The sequence below is a fragment of the Zosterops lateralis genome (genome assembly GCF_965231275.1).
Source record: "Zosterops lateralis genome assembly, chromosome: 1".
Taxonomy (NCBI): domain Eukaryota; kingdom Metazoa; phylum Chordata; class Aves; order Passeriformes; family Zosteropidae; genus Zosterops; species Zosterops lateralis.
In genome coordinates this window covers 20788304-20804340 of record NC_139762.1, presented here as the reverse complement: position 1 = coordinate 20804340, position 16037 = coordinate 20788304, and the positions used below count along the sequence as shown (strand labels likewise).

The 16037-nt window shown below is 37.0% G+C and overlaps 1 protein-coding gene across 1 annotated transcript in view; it reads left to right on the top strand.

The window, feature by feature from the left end:
- Positions 1 to 828: 828 nt before the first annotated feature.
- Positions 829 to 16037, top strand: part of MALRD1 (MAM and LDL receptor class A domain containing 1) — a 239833-nt gene continuing 224624 nt past the window's right edge. The window contains exons 1-5 of the mRNA XM_083877445.1: positions 829 to 1005; positions 5563 to 5703; positions 9560 to 9654; positions 9736 to 9897; positions 14462 to 14555. Coding sequence (XP_083733571.1) covers positions 843 to 1005; positions 5563 to 5703; positions 9560 to 9654; positions 9736 to 9897; positions 14462 to 14555 — 655 coding nt within the window. The 5' untranslated portion in view covers positions 829 to 842. The remainder of the gene's footprint in view (positions 1006 to 5562; positions 5704 to 9559; positions 9655 to 9735; positions 9898 to 14461; positions 14556 to 16037) is intronic.

Genomic DNA, 16037 nt, shown 5'->3' with positions numbered 1-16037 from the left:
GCAAATTTTGCAGTAATCTTCTCTTTTTCCTACTAGCACTCCATCCCTGGATTTGGGGCATCTAAAGTACTTAAGCTACTTCATTAAAACAATTTCCCTGGTGCTAGGCTGAATGAAACAAGTTAATTCAGTGTTCTGTTACAAGGTTGGCTTTTGTGATTGTTTAGATCTCCCTTCCCAAGTCCCCCTCTTCCATTTGAAGATCCTTGAGTCATTGGTCCAAATGTGTGGCCAGAGCCACTGTGATTTGGTGACACATTGAAACACGGTGAAAGGGTTACTGGGGTTACTGAAACATCCCCCTACAAAGGACCAGGATGCAGGAGGCAGAAGTCAGTGCACTGGTTTGCAAACCCTTTGATGCAAAATAAGCTTTGAATTTCTCAACTGCTTTTTGCATTTGATGTGCAAGCTTTTCACACATTTTGTAAGCATTTTTAAACTCCTTCTAAGCAAATTGATATCTTTATGAATGTTGGTCATTTAGTAAGTCTGCTCTGTTTTCCTGTTATTTTCTTATCTAATATATTTTCAAACCACTGAGCAATAAATCCAGTCAGTAAGTTAATGATATACTGTATGACTTGAATACCATGTGCCAATATTTTTTAATCATAAAACGTTATATTCAGTTAAATATTATCCTGAGACATACCAGGTTGAAAGTCATTGCTTTGCAGAAGCCATACTTCCTGTAAACTGCAGATTAAGAAAGTAAAGTTCTAAAAACATCTCTCAGAGAGATGTGTGTAAACACAGCCTGGTCAAAGGCACTTCCTGACCAGTACTAGGCAGTTCCAGTAATTATTTTCCAAGGGAAGGCTTGGATAGTAACATAGCCCATGAACAGACTCATCTACATCTGTGTGCTGTATTGCTTTGCTCCAGTGCATACTCAGCCATCCACAGCAGGTGGATGCCAGCGTGGTGATGGCTCTTCTGCTCCACCTGGAGAAGTGTGCATCTCCACCAACTGGTCTGGAGACAGTGGTGAGGAGAAACAAGGTAACTCTGGGGGGCCTTAGCAGAAGCGTGATATGGTTTGGTAACCAAATGTGACAGCAGAGAGAACTGGGGGGGGGGTGTTTTCATGTTAAAAAAAATGTTTGGGAGTTCTTTTTTTTTTTTTTTTTTTTTTTTTTTTTTTTTTTTTTTTTTACCCTCTTCATTTCTAGAAGAAAAGTTTATTCCAGCTTCAGTTTTATTTTTCATGTTATTTTCTTTTTCAACATTTGTGAAGTGTAAGACTCTCATGAATCTTCATATGGGTATTAAATTGCAAAGTGTTTCCTCATCCAAATTCAATGAAAATTCAGCAAGTAATACTTTTTTTCCTTAGTTTTTCTGAAACTTGTTTGATAGAATTCAGATTTAATACAAAATACCTAGACCAAGGTTTAAGCTACAACTTTTTTTCCCTTTTTGTCTTGACAAGTTTGGAATTTTTCTTGAATCCATGAACTGATTATTCCAGCTTAATCTTTATCATGTGCGTTGGTTACAAATACAATTGGTGCTGTTTTCTGTAAGGAATTGATCTAAGTGGTGAGAGTGAATATTAACTGCTGTTGTCTGATTAAATTTGCATCAGAATTCTAGTATTTGCAGAATACTGTACTACATAATGGTGCTGCAAATAATTTCTTGTCATGTTTTTAAGCCCAGCTGGAAATAAAATACCACACAGTTGTTGTATGCTTGTGGTGGAATGGGGGGGAGAATTGTAGTAAAACTTGTGTGTTGAGATAATAAGAATTTATTGATTGAAAATGAAAATAAAGTAAAAAAAAAAAAAAAAGGTAAGGGTAATAAGGGTAAATAATAATGATAACAAAACGGAAAAAAATACAAGTAATATACAATGAACTTGCTCATCACTCACTGACTTATGCCAGACCTCCCCTTCTTGATCCCAGATCAGCTGTGCTTCCAGCTGACTCCTCTCAGTTTATGTTGTGGGCATGACCTTTCCCAGCTATGCTTCCCTCCCCCTGCCATCCCTCCTTAGTGTTGGTGGTTTTCTTTCATTTTTTACAGAATTACAGAATATTCTGAGTTGGAAGGGACCCACAGGGGTCACTGAGTCCATGGCCCCTATGCAGACCATACCTACAGCCTTGGTGTTATCAGCACCAGGCTCTGATCAACTGAGCCAACCCTGCCAACTCCTCACTGGCAGAGAATGAGACAAAGTGGAAAAATAAGTCCTTGCCATAGGATATGTATGACTTAGCAAAAACCCAAAACATCTGTGTGTTATCAACATCACAGTCATTCTGAATCCAAAGCACAGCACTGTAACACTACTGAGAGGAAATTAACTCTACCCAAGCTGAAACCAGGACAGACGCATAAGGTAGTCCTACTTCCTACTCCTTGAGGATTTTTGTTCTGAATCCAAAGAAGAGCTTGGATTTATTAAATAATTTAATTTTAACTCAAAAGCTTATTTAAGTTCTCCTAGTCACTATGCAGCAAAGGAAGCTACCATCTTTGTTGGGATTTTGAAATTTCAGTTTAAATATAAAACAGATGGTCTTTAGATGAGCCTGTGTCTATCTCTCCACAGTGAAAACTGCTAATTAGAGCATGTTAGCAATCACTGAATTCAGCTGAAATCTGTGAGAAAGAGCAGTAACTTAAATCCAGGTTCTTCAAATTACAATTGTGTATTCAGCTACATAAAGACTTTTTCCTCTGATAAGATTTCCCATTTTATCCTAATAGGATGCAGAGATCTGTTTGGAGCAGGAGTCTAGAATCAGCTCTAGGTCACTTGATTTTTAATTCTCTGCAAATAAGACAATCATTAAGACTGTATTGGATATCAGTATATTTTTGTAAGTTTCCTGAGCTGTACAAAAAATGTATTAAATGGCACTGGCTGAAAGGCCTGTTGAATTCCCTGACATGTCTGACACATCTCAGCATGTATTTTTATCCATTGCACATGGGGTGGCTATGCTAAGTTCCACTGCCTAGCCTTGAAATCCTCATTGTGTTTGGTCTTGGTTTCCCAGGAAAGGGCATTTACTCCAGGGAGTGTTTTCTTTTGTAGTTGCAGAATATGGAACAAGAGGTACGTTCTTCCATTATCTTTTATGGAGGCTTTGTACACTTGTCTATTGAGGGAATGCAACTATTGGCAAATGCTTATATAAAAATAGAGATTTAAAGGTTTCTCCAAAGACTAGTATAGAGAAATGAGCCTATGATCTCTGTAAAAGTCCTAAATATGAAATTATATTGTATTTCATATGAATGAGCCAGAGGTGTAGAACCAGGCTTTGAGGGACAGGCTGCAGGCTGGGATTGCTTGGACAATGCTCTGGATTATTTCAGGAGATAAGTCAGCTGTCAGACATGAAGATACAGATCAGGCTGTCAAATCAAAGATTTGTCCTGTTGCCACTCTTTCTTGGGATTTGGGATTATTGCAAAATTATTTTTCTGCTTAGGTTTCAACTCCTGCTCTCATCTTGGTGACAGGTTCCTGCTTTTTTCTCTGGGCTTTGCTCAGATTTAAGGAAGCTTCTGAAGAGAAAAAATATAAAAATTGGAATTCCAGGTTTTTTATTGTTCATTTGGTCTTCATACTGCAGAATATTTGCCAGGAAATTAATGATAACAAAATACTCTTAAATATATTTTGTTCCCAGAATATCCCAAACTGAGATTTTATACACATGCACACTTGAAATAGAACCTTTAACTGTAGTCTGTTCCTATGAGACTTGGAATTTTCTCTTAGAAGTTTAGAATTTTTTTGTTTACAGGAAATTCAGCAAAAATTATCTAAAAAAATCCCACACATTTCTTTCTTCTTAACATTTCTTCTCTAAGCAGTGACTTTACCTTTGTAAATCTGTCTTCCAGCAAATACATTGGTTTGCCTTGAAGTTATATTTTCTGTGAAAATGAATATTGCCTTGGAAAATAATGATGAATTATATTTTTAAAAAAATTTAAAGTGGTACAATTCTTGCTATTTCATGCATTTTAATTTGCAATTGTATTTTCAGGTATGAGAAAATCCTTGAAGAAATATTGAATGTTATTTTGTGCATCTCTTGCAATGTCAAGCAGATATACTTCAGCAGTGTTAGTGCTTTTGACAAACCTCTGACATGCCTTTTAGCCACTTAAACATGTAAGGAACAAAAGCAGCAATAAGAAGTGGGTTGATGACTCAGCCAATCTGCACATTAACTTGAACCTGGAATGCTTGTTTTAATGATTTCTGTTTTCCCCTTACTCATCTTGTAATTAAATGTTGCAGCAAACTGATAGGAATATGAAAGTAATGAAATTGAGCATCATAGTGTGACTGTCAATACTGCAGTTGCAACTTTATTTAAAAAGACTAGTGAACTGTGATAATACAGACTAGACCAAGAGCATTAGCAGGGGCCTGGAGTGGGCACCAATTTAAGAGGGAGTGTGAAGGCATTGCAGCTCTTGTGTCTAACCAGAATCCTGATTAGAAGGCAGGGGCTTGGCCACCTTCCTCTGCTGTATAAGGCAAAGGGCAGGGGAGTTGAAAGTTTCCAAACGGGTCACAAAATCTGAAATCTGGAGACAGTACCACGTACTGACCCCTCTGCTTGGGCTGAAATTGCAATAAATTTGTTCCTTACAGCTGCATCTATTTAGACTTCTCTTTTAATTAAATCCTTCCACAAGTACAAGAAGTCTTTCAGGGAATGGGGCTGTCCAGCCTGTCAGGCACATCCAATCACTTTTCATTCAGCTTCAGTATGATGCATAGAGGGCTGTTTGACACCTGTACAAAACCCAACATCTGTCCCTCCATTCCAGTAAGCAGTAATTTGTCTGGTCCCATACCTACCTCAAATTGCCTGGATGAACTTGTACACCTGTGTTCTGTGCCAGAAAGGTGTTCTGCCTCCCCTTTCCCCTGGGCTGCTCTACAGGGGAATCTGGAAGGAGAAAAAAAAACCACTCCTTCCTCACCACCTTGTGACATGTATTGGATGATCTAAGAAAGAGGAAAGCCAAGTGGGGGACCCTGTACCATTCTGAGGATTCATTTTGTCTCTTGCTTGAATGATGTGGAATCAAAATAGAACAAACTTGTTCTCTGATTACCTCCTGGTGTTAAGTTCCTATTTTGATGCAAGAATTCTGGACAAATTCTTCACCTTAGAGCTGCAGTGTATTTTAAGAACAATGTCTGCATATAAACTATACTAGCATGGAGATTTTCCTACAAAAAGGTAACTACACACATATTTGTGATGAAAAGAGTGTATAATATAGTAATAAAATATAGACGGATGATTTTGGTTTTGGTTTGGTGAAGGAAGGACTTGGTTGGTTGGTTGGTTGTTTTTTTCCCTGTGTTCATTCTCAGTTGTCTCTCCTTCACTGCACTATTGCTCTTTGTTCATGATTTAAACATTACGGTGTTTCACACTTTTTTTTCAGGGCCCTGTTCAGAGTGTTTCTGTGTGTTAGATAAACAGCAAATGATGGTGAAAAAAAAATCCTTTTGCTTCTGTTTTTAAGTTTATAATTTTTTGTTTGTTTTCTTCAATTCAGGCTCCTCCTGGAACAACTGTGATTTTGAAACCAATCTATGCAAAGCTTTTCCTGAATTGGATTTACAGCCTGCCTGGATAAGAAGAAATGGTCAATCTGGCATGGGACCACCATACTCTGACCACAATGGGAATGAGAGTGGTAAGACGCCTCATGTTTTTTGAGGAAACAATGGACTCTTATGAATTATGTAGTTTTCTATTTAATTTACTAAATTATGCTAATTTCTTGATTGTTCAATTATATTCTACCACATGTTTCCTGAGTACCTGTGTCTGTGTTTTAAGGTGATTGCAATTACAATAACCCAGATTTCAAGGGAGAAGGAGGGAGGAGAAAGACAGTATTCCAGTAAGCAATTCTTGTTATCATAGAGGAGAAAGTAATCTGTTTCAAAAGATGTGTTTATCTACCAGAGAGGTCTTTACTTGTTTTGGAGATATTAGGTAATAAATTCAGTTTTGATGATTGCAAAGTTTAGAAATTTTGAGACGTATTTTCATGTTTTCTTGGACTGGTAAAGGTGATAAGACACCTGGCATGTGTTATCTATCATCTGGGGCTGATATTACTACGCCAAATATTCTAAAAGAAGAGGACTTTGTATTTGAAGACAGGATAAGTTTTGATAGTCTGTTTTTGATCCAGCTTTTTTCTAAATCTTCTTACAATTCTACTTTACCTTGAAGAGCATCTCCCAATAAGTAATTCCTTTTCTCTGTCCTCAGACGAAATATACCCTTCATCCTTTTCCAGTTTTTCCTTCTGTGATACATACTGTAATATAATAGCTGTTTAGTTCTCCATATTTTGTGTTATTCCCTTTCCTCTGTCACCACCTACACCCTCTCATCTCTTCTGGGCACAAGAAGAGCTTTGACAGCCCTCGTGGAGAGCACCTGAAAGCAGGCGTGCAATGTTGGAGCACGTACAAGAAGATAATCCTATGTGGGATGCAAGTGTTGTTGTGATTAGCTCAGGTACTTTACACCCCATTCCCAAACTGTGATATCTGGGAGTGTGGAAATCTGCACTGTTCTAAAGTGGCATCTCCCACACATTGCACAAGCCATCAAAGAGAAGCTCGCCATAATGATGAGTATTTGTGGTTTTGAGGTGAATGTATGGAAAACTTGCTTAGAAATCAGCAGGTGAAAATGAACCCCAAATTTAATTTTTTTTTAATAGAAGAAAACAGCAACCAAAAAACCTACCCTAGGTTTTCATGCAAGTTCTCATTTCACAGAGGACAATTTTCATGATACTCTGCAATTAGGAAATTTTATATATGTGATGTGCTTTAGAAACTTCAGTTTTTGCTTGTGTGTATCTCAGAGGCACAACCTGCTGTGTGTATTATGCTTCCAAAGATAAGGTTGCTCCTAAATAAACGTTCATTTAAACGAATGTTGGCACAAAAATGTGAGCAGCTACCAAAACTATTTCATGAACGCATATATACTTTCTTTCAAGTATACAGGTTGTGCAATTGTTTAAAATAATAAAGCTGTTCTCATTAAGAAACACGTTAAAAAAGCCCCAAAAGTATAATGGAATACAAATATAGCAAACTCTTGGCTAGAATCAAAATAAGTTAGCCAGGAAACAGTCTTGCTGTAGTTGAAGTTTCTAGAATGTGCATGGTTGATAGTACACACCACATCAAGATGTAGCAAACACCAGAAAGACTTTAATAATCATAAAAAACTGCTGGGGAAGGGAAAATTTGACTTATATAGACAGCCAAAGCCAGCAAAAGATTGAAAATCATCAATTGAAGTGTTTGTTGCATACGAAGCAAATTGTTCAGTCACCTGTATTGTTCATATTTGCTTGTTTTGGGCCTTCAGTCACTGTTGTGTCTGCCAGCTTGGAATTGTGCAGTGGTCATGTTAATCTAAGTTATTTTATTCAGGTAGTAGGAAGCTCAAATACTTGTAGCTATTCAGCTTTTTGAGAGGCTGTGTACTCAGATCAGTGAACTGAATAGCTAGGGAGATTTAAATACATTGTATTAATTTGCTTTTATTTTTCTACCTGGAGAATGTCTAAACTGTACTTTAATTTTCTAAATGCTGATTCTAATCATCTAGGAAATATTTATCTTCTTATGGCAATGAGTTGAGTTTTCCCACTGCTGGTGACTCAACAGACTATGTAATCAGTTTTATGTTGGTTCCTGCTTAAAACCCAGAAATTATTCTCTATTGTAACAACTGAGCATAATATGCTCTATGGTAGAGAGTAAAGGTAAGCCTTCCTGCCATCAGGATAAAACATACATTAGCAGAAAAGCAAAGATACCTTGGTAAATTTAACTCTTTTGAAGATTTATATATTCATTTACTAGATTCTAAAACATTTCTTTAAGCCTGTCTCTCATGGATTTTTTTTTCCACTTGAATAGACCAGTGACAACCACTTTACAAGAACCCCAAAACAAAGCACAACTTGATTTTGCTAGATGAAACTATTCTCTATGCAGAGGTCTAATGTGAAATGACTGTTCAAAGAATTTCTTAAAATTACTACTTCTCTATGTGTGTAAAACTTAAGCTTCCTGTGGTAGGTGAAAAATATTTTTTTTTTTTTTACTTTTAGACACATTTATCTTTAGAGAACTAAAAGAAAAAATTTCAAAATTTCATGGAAGCTAACGTCCAGTGGAACAGATTGGAGTCAGGCATAGGGCTCTGCAGAGACACCAAGCCATCTGTTGTGGGTAGGAACAATACCCTTGCAGCTGGAGGCTCTGAAACTGCTGCCTGAGCAGTCAGGAAAGGTCTAAAACCTCGGGGCAGCATGGCCATTGCTCTGGTAGCAGGCTGCAAAATGCTCCTCTGTGGGGGATTGCTCAGCTGGCTCCAGCCCTGAGCTGGGCTGGTGGTGCTTTATCAGGGGCTTTCCAGTTCCACAAAAGGGTGAGGGGTCAAGGTGGGTAGCTTAATAAATTAAGTATTTAGATGTTTTGATCTATCCTCTCACATTTGGTTAATGTATTGATCTTCGTTTTTAGGATTTTTTTTTTCCTTGACTCCTGCTTGGCCTTTTTTCTCCTTTATCTTCCTCCTTTCATTAGCATGTTAATGTCAGAGGACAACAAGTTACTTGACATTGTTTGATATTTGGGTAATGGAAGAGAAGAAAAATAATGAAAACTAGATTGAGTCTTTTTCTATTTATTTTTCATCTTGCATTCTTAGCATCTAACATCTCTGAAATCTTCGTGACCATGAAGAGCCAAATTTTGACTCGCAGTGTTTGATATCCAAAAATAGGGTGGTTGCCTTCCATCTGTTATAAGGTCTGAAACAGTATTGTCAGGAAGAGACACAAACAGTCAAAGGGCATGGCAACAACCAATATTCACTGACTCCTCTTGAGCTGTTCCACTTTCAAGTGAAGCAAGGAATTTCATTGTTTCCTAAATGGAAGATAATGGTATCTTTAATGGTAGCTTTGAAATTCTGAAGACAACTCTTTACATTGAGAATGCGTACAGGGATACCACATCTTTCTCTCAAGGCAATTTTCTGAGGAGCCAGAACCCAGACCAGTTTTCAACCTATAAAAACACCACAGTCTTCTCTCCCTTGTTCCATGACCTCCTCAAAGACCTGAACTGTCATTATAAATGTGTGTTGTTGTTTACAGCAGCTGAATGTTTTAGGCATGAAATACATTATCTACTCAATCACTGGAGTTTAAAGACCTTGCATCAGCTTTCTGAGTTAGTCTCACTTTGTTCCAAAATGTTGCTATTCAAGACATCACCGCATTAAACATTTAGCTGGAACATGAAGCAATACCATGAAAATATCGAACATGAAAAAAGCTTGGAACACAATGGCTACAAGTGCTATTAATCTTTTCTGGGGAAACAATTCTAATAGTCTTTTTAGTTATTAATTTATACCTGTGCATATTACTCTACTTGTTTTATTGCTGGGTTTTTTCCCCAAGCTTCTAAGTTTTCTTTTTTTATTCCTTTTAATAGCTTATTTCCTCTCATTGTCCTCTGAGATGCAATTCTCTTCTGCAGCTTTAAGGACAAGCGTTTTCCTTCCAACTGATGAAGAACATCTTTGCCAGGTATTTTGATGCACATTCTTTGTATTATACTGTTTGCCATAGTATTTCCCTGGAATAATCAGACCACATTCTTTTTCTTAGATTACATTTCATTATTGGGTCAGTCAAATGAGTGGAACGTTTATGGTGGGGCTTCAAAAACACTCTGAAGATACTGTTACAAATGTTTGGCAAGTTTCTGGAGAACTACGAAATCAGTGGAACGTAAATACCATTACAATCAATAGCACCGAAAAGTATGAGGTTAGTAAATTGAAGTTACTGTAAAGGACACTTCTTAAATGGTTTATAAATTGTGGACCTTTTTGATAGGTCAGCACTAAATATTTTGTAAATGAGAAGAAAGCACTATCATGAGGTAAACAAGAAAAAAGCCATTTTGAAGATCGTAGTTTGCATTAACAAATACAGATTGTTCTTATCTACTAATGGTGTTAAAACTGACACCAAAGTTTGCTTAAACTGTGATTATGTCTTAAATAAAAGTCTCATTGAGCCATAAATTATCTGCCAGGCCATAGAGGTGATATACTTGCAATCTTAACTTTCAGTACAGTATTCTCAGCCTCAGTCTAACTTGACTGATAAACTCAAGGTTGCATTTATATAGGAAACTGCATTTTATACTATGAGATACTGTTTTATAGGGGTACTGCAGGTGACAAACACTGTACTTAAATATTAATTGCAGCTTTGAGCCTTTGTTACAGAACACATGCAAATGGCTTAATTTTGCTCAAAGATACTGAAAAGCAATGGAAATGTCATAGGCTATTTACATGTTTTTACATGTGCATTTACAAAAACCATTAGCATAGTAAGTGTAACTTAGGGCTATAATATTGTGGGCGATGTACACTCACTGCTATGCATAATACTGGAGAGAAAGTGGGGAGCAGAGAAGAAAATGACAGGTCTTTCCTGCTACAGCAGTTACTGAGAATTGCTTAGCATACAAACCTGAAGGCATGGCGCCACAATCTCATTTCAATAAACCAAATGAGTAACATAATTACTTGACTTCCATATTGTGCTGAAGTACCCAACAGGATCTTGATTGTTGAAGTGATACTGGCCTGCTCAACTCTTCTGAGAATGTATATTGCAAAATACCTGTACCCAACTCAACACAAGTATCAGCTTTGTTATTGGTCAATAACTTACCTCTGCCTGATAAGAGTGTATGTATAACAATCTGAGGTTGTATTGGAAGGGTTTACTTCAAGATTTACTTTTTTCATCATTCATATTACTTGAAAAATTGACTGAGTCTGGGAATGGTTAATATAATATGGCATCTACTTCCCCTTGCTAGGTCAAATCCTAATTACATTATTGCTTGCAAACTTGGTTATCCTTTGGCCTCTATCAAGTGAACTGACGGGCAGAGTCCAGCTTTAAAGAGGCAGGTGTCAAACTTCCTGCAGCATTTAAGACTTAAGAAACACAGCTCAGCACCTCACAAAACCTAGTCTGAAGCTGAGCAAATTTTCTTGTTTGCACATTTTGCTCCAGTGACAATTTGCAAGATATCACTGTCACACAAGTGAATGCAATTCACTTGCCCTTTTGCACTTGTTCTTTTATATGACAAGATATTTAGCCTACAGGGATACCTGTGGCATTTTTCAAGATAAAATTTTGATTATAAATGTTTCTATGGAAAAAATGATGAGGGACAAATAATTTTTATTTGGATGTACAGATCACTTTGAAATAGGGTGCTTTATACTTTTGTAAATTTTAAAAACACATTTGAAGTGAGATTTATGTTAAAATCTACCTCTGAACTTCCATTGCTTATTTACTTAGCTCATTTTGATGTTGACTATTTAACACCCAAGCCTCTTCCTACTGAGAGTCTGGATTATATTTATGGGATACAGAATTTAGTTTGGCATCTAAAAATCTCAATTTCATGGAATTCTGAAATAAAAAGACCACCAGTGGTTTGACTACTGAACAAGAAGAAAGCTCAATGTGTCTGTTTTGGCTGAGTTTTAGATAACTGTATCATGGTTTCCTCTTCTAAGCTACTTTTCCTCTGATTTACTCAGAACAAATTTCTGTCTCCCAGACATCATAAAGGGAAAGGGTTCTAGACTGGGGGTTCATTTGTGTCTTTGTACTTCATTTCTGTTTTACCTTGCGCTTTGCTGCTGTGCTGCAATCTGCTGCTGTGGCTGCATTGTTGAGTCATCCAGCTCGTGTTTGATCCCACCTACAGTCCCACTGCACCCTTCATGCCACTAATGGTGCTGCAACGTTCATTCGATCTGGTGCTCACAGATATTCCATAGATATAGATCATTGCAGTTAAGAGCAAATAGTGCCACTAAGTAGGCTTGTGATCTTAAAGAGCTCTAGACTTTGAGTGAGAACAAAAATTGAATGGTTCGTTTCTGGAGCAAATTTGGGTGTGAATCACTTTGGTTATTATTGGACTGAACTCAGGGGATGTTGGCTAGGTATCTGTACCAGATAAAGCCTGGATAATCCAGGCTCTTTATTTAGACAAAAGAGAGCCTGGAGGCATAATATAGTAATATTATCTTCTGGAAGTGGGGAAGATGAGAGACTGTTCATGAGTTTTGAGGAAGGTTCATACAGATTTCATGTGCACTGGTGGAATATGAACTTGAAGCAGCCTTTAATTTTGCTCCAGGAAAGTGAGCTAGTCCCTCTTCAGCATTGCCTAAATCACTTTATTTCAGTATATAATAAAATCTGACTAGGAACCCCCAACTGCAAGCTATAGGTAGATATACATATTAAATGTATTGAGTATTTTCATGGGCAGTATTTTCTTGCCAGAATTATCTTTGGGAGTTCTTTATGGCCAATAGTTTCTTGGGATGTTGGTTCCTGCTAAGTAGTGGCTTCCCAAGTAGATTCCTGCCCAGTAGTTTCTTGGGGAGTAGTTTCTCTCCCAGTAGATCTTTGAGATGTAGTTTCTTGTGTAGCAGTTTCTCGGGGAGTAGTTTTTTGTCCAGTAGATTCTTTCCCAGTAATTTCTTGCCCAGAATTATCTTGGGGAGTACTTTATGGCCAGTAGTTTCTTGGGGAGCTGTTTCTTGCCCAGTTGTTTCTTATGGCTAAGTTTCATGGCCAGTAGTTTCTAAGTTTCTTGCCCAGTATTATCTTGGGGAGTAATTTCTTGCCCAGTAGTTTCTTGGTGGGTTATTCCTTAGGGAGTCATTTATTTGCTCAGTAGTTTCTTGCCCAATATATTCTTGGGTAGTAGTTTATTGGGTAGTAGTTTCTTGGGGAATAACTTCTTGGGATGAGTTTCTTACCCAGTGTTTTCTTGCCAAATAGTTTCTTGGGGAGTAGTTACTTGCCCGGTTGTTTCAGAGGGAGCAGTGTCTTACCTTATACTTTCTTGCTCATTTATTAATAACTAAATTTTGATTTCAAAATGAAACATCACTGTGAAAATGTAAAATATTTTCAAATCCTTGATATTAAATCATATATCTGGTGTTTCTAATTATAAAACAGTGCACTATGTTGTTTTAGGAACTTATCTGAAACTTTGGCATGACAGAAATATAAAATAAGAATAGACTATTTGCCCTTCTTGTGCTGATGTCATGAAATTACACATTAAATGCACATTGAAGTAGAATTAAAGAATTGAAAATACTGTTTTCTGAAATAAACCAAATTGGCACATTTCCAAGATTCTGCATTTCATTCATATAGCCATCCTCTCGAATGTGATAAGGCTGCCATTCTTCTTGTGCAAGCCAACTGCAGGTTCAGTAAAACAAACTTAAGACAAAAGATTACCCCCCTCAAAAAATTTTTATTTGTAACATAATGGTCATATCATTGGATAAGTTCTGTCATCTTGTACACCAGAAAACTCACTTCTTGGTAATTTATAGGTTTTCTGCATCAATCTGTTTAACTATGCACAATATTGTTGCTGAACTCTCAAGGCAATATTTGAAAAATTATTGCTAACGCTGTGAACTCCTTATTTAGAGCTAGAAGGTACCTCTAGGTAGATTGTGCCTCCAAGACTCTGGAAAATCCTAGAACTCTTTCATCCCAAGATGTGGCTCGGGAATAATGTAAAGAATGTTATTCATAAGATTGATTTGTTGGGTTGTTTTGATTGGTATGTTTTTGTTGTGTTTTCTCAAGGACTGTGATTGATCAGTCTCTTGTACACCTTTACTGCAGAAAACCTCTAATAGTCTGTACATTTACAAATGTGGATTGAAATTGGCCCTTAAGATGGAAAAGTAAAATATATGTAAGTTCTCGTGCATAGAAGACTTTGGTGGGGGTTACAAACCCACTGTTGTAACATTAGAGCAGAATAACTGTCAACCAAGTATTCCTCAAGGTTTGTTTTGGCTAAAAATGTGCTAAAAAACTTCTGAATAATGTTTTTTTGCTCTGATTTTTCTTCAGGTTTCTGAGAAATTCTGAAATCAACCAGGAAATGTTCACATTTCCAGTCTTTGGTGGAATAACGGCTTCATAAAACACAAAATCCTTTGTGTTCTATTCCTTAACTGTCATGATCCTTGTAAGATTTTAAGGCATTTTATTGTGATTTTCAGATCCTTCCTGTTAATGTCTACTTTAATCTTGAGCTAGGTGATTGAACTATCTGTGCTCGGGTGAAAAAGACAGGATGATAATCCTTCAGAATTGCTAAATGTGTGATTAGAGTTCTCATATTTCCAATACGTACTCCATGGACTTGACTGGCATATATTGTGTGGTTTTTTGTTTTGTCTGTGACACTGGTAAACTCTGTTTCTTGTTGATTTGCTTTCAATCCCTTTAGGTTATCTTTTTGGGGATGGTGGAGACCCAGAGACAAGGTGAAACTGTTGCCATTGATGATATTACCTTTAGTGAAGGATGTTCTATAGCACGTGGTAAGAATACCTGGTTTTCAGGAGCCAGGTCATTTTACATTGTCTTCTCCTTGGATTAGAAGAGAAAAAACAATGGAGTTGTTTTGCTATTCAAAGGCTTTTTTAACTCTGTAAGTGTTTCCATTTGGTTCATTTTCATTTCCCTAAGCAATCATCTGTCTTTTCACATCTAAACACAGCTACAAAGAAAGACAATAAATACTTAAAATAATCTGATACATTATAAATATAGGGCTCGGTGGGTAAAAATGATCTACTGTTTATTGATGTGTTCAGCCAGCTCAGGCAAAGCTTTGGAGCTGACCAAGAAGATTCCCAAGGCACTCGTGTATTTCTAAATGCATGGAGGTCCTGATCCTCAGCTGTGCAGCGGGGTTATGCTGTTCTGCTCTGCTACATCCAAGAGCTGCTCTGTCAGGCTGGTCATCTCTGCAGCCAGGCCATCCCTGTTTGTCAGGATTCTTTAGCAAAACATTTCCTATTTCCCTTTTCAACTCAATGTATTTTCATGGAAAAGGAACACCACTCATTCTAGCATAAATTAATTTGCTTGCTGCTCTGTGTTACACAAGAGTATCGCCCTCTGGCATTTATGTTACATCCTCAGGTGAGTGCAGTTCTGAGTCAAAGCACCTCCTTTGTTTTTTTCTTTTATTTTTGGCATGGGCACAGAGGATTTAGACTTTAAACTTAATTTGAGACATGAAAAGCAGTGTTTGACACAGACCAAGCTAGATTCTGTGGTTGGTTTTGTGTGTACCACACTCCTAAATAATGTTCTCTACATTTCCCTGTAGGAAAAAAACTATTGAAAAGAGATGCACATGGGTATTATAACATTAGAGTGCTAAGCAATTTCAAGCAGATCACATTAAGAGCAAGATACAAGCCCTAACTTAATGATGCCAGCAGGTATATATATTTAGATTTCTATAATTCTAGAAAGCTATGTTCTTGTTTCACCAGTTCCTGCAGGAGATCTGTTTGTAAAAATATATTGAGGTTTTCAACAAAATCCTTCTAAAGCAAAAGAAAATCAAACCAAAAAAACTCAGCTATGAGATGAAACACTATCTCAAAGAGATGGAAAAGGAAAAAAAAAAAAAAGTAAAGTGATGTATATTCTCACCATATCTTATAAATCCAGGTGTTAAACTTACCTTACACTACAGCTGTGGAACTCCATGTTGTGGTTTACAGATTGAGCTGCTGCACTGTTAAGTGCCTCAAGTATATTCTAATAGTTCTTATCCTGTGTTTCCTCATTAGGAGAAGTCAACTTCATTAGGTGACATCTAAATGGCTCACAGCAGCCAAAAACAGGGTCAAAGAATCTTAATTTTCTCCCTGAAAGAGGAATGCTACTACTGAACATTTTCCAATAATTAAAACAAAAGGTCAGACTGATGGTTGAATTTGAAATAATTTTTTCAGTAGTCCTTATGGAATGAATGTCTGGATAAGTAGACTTTTAATGAAAGC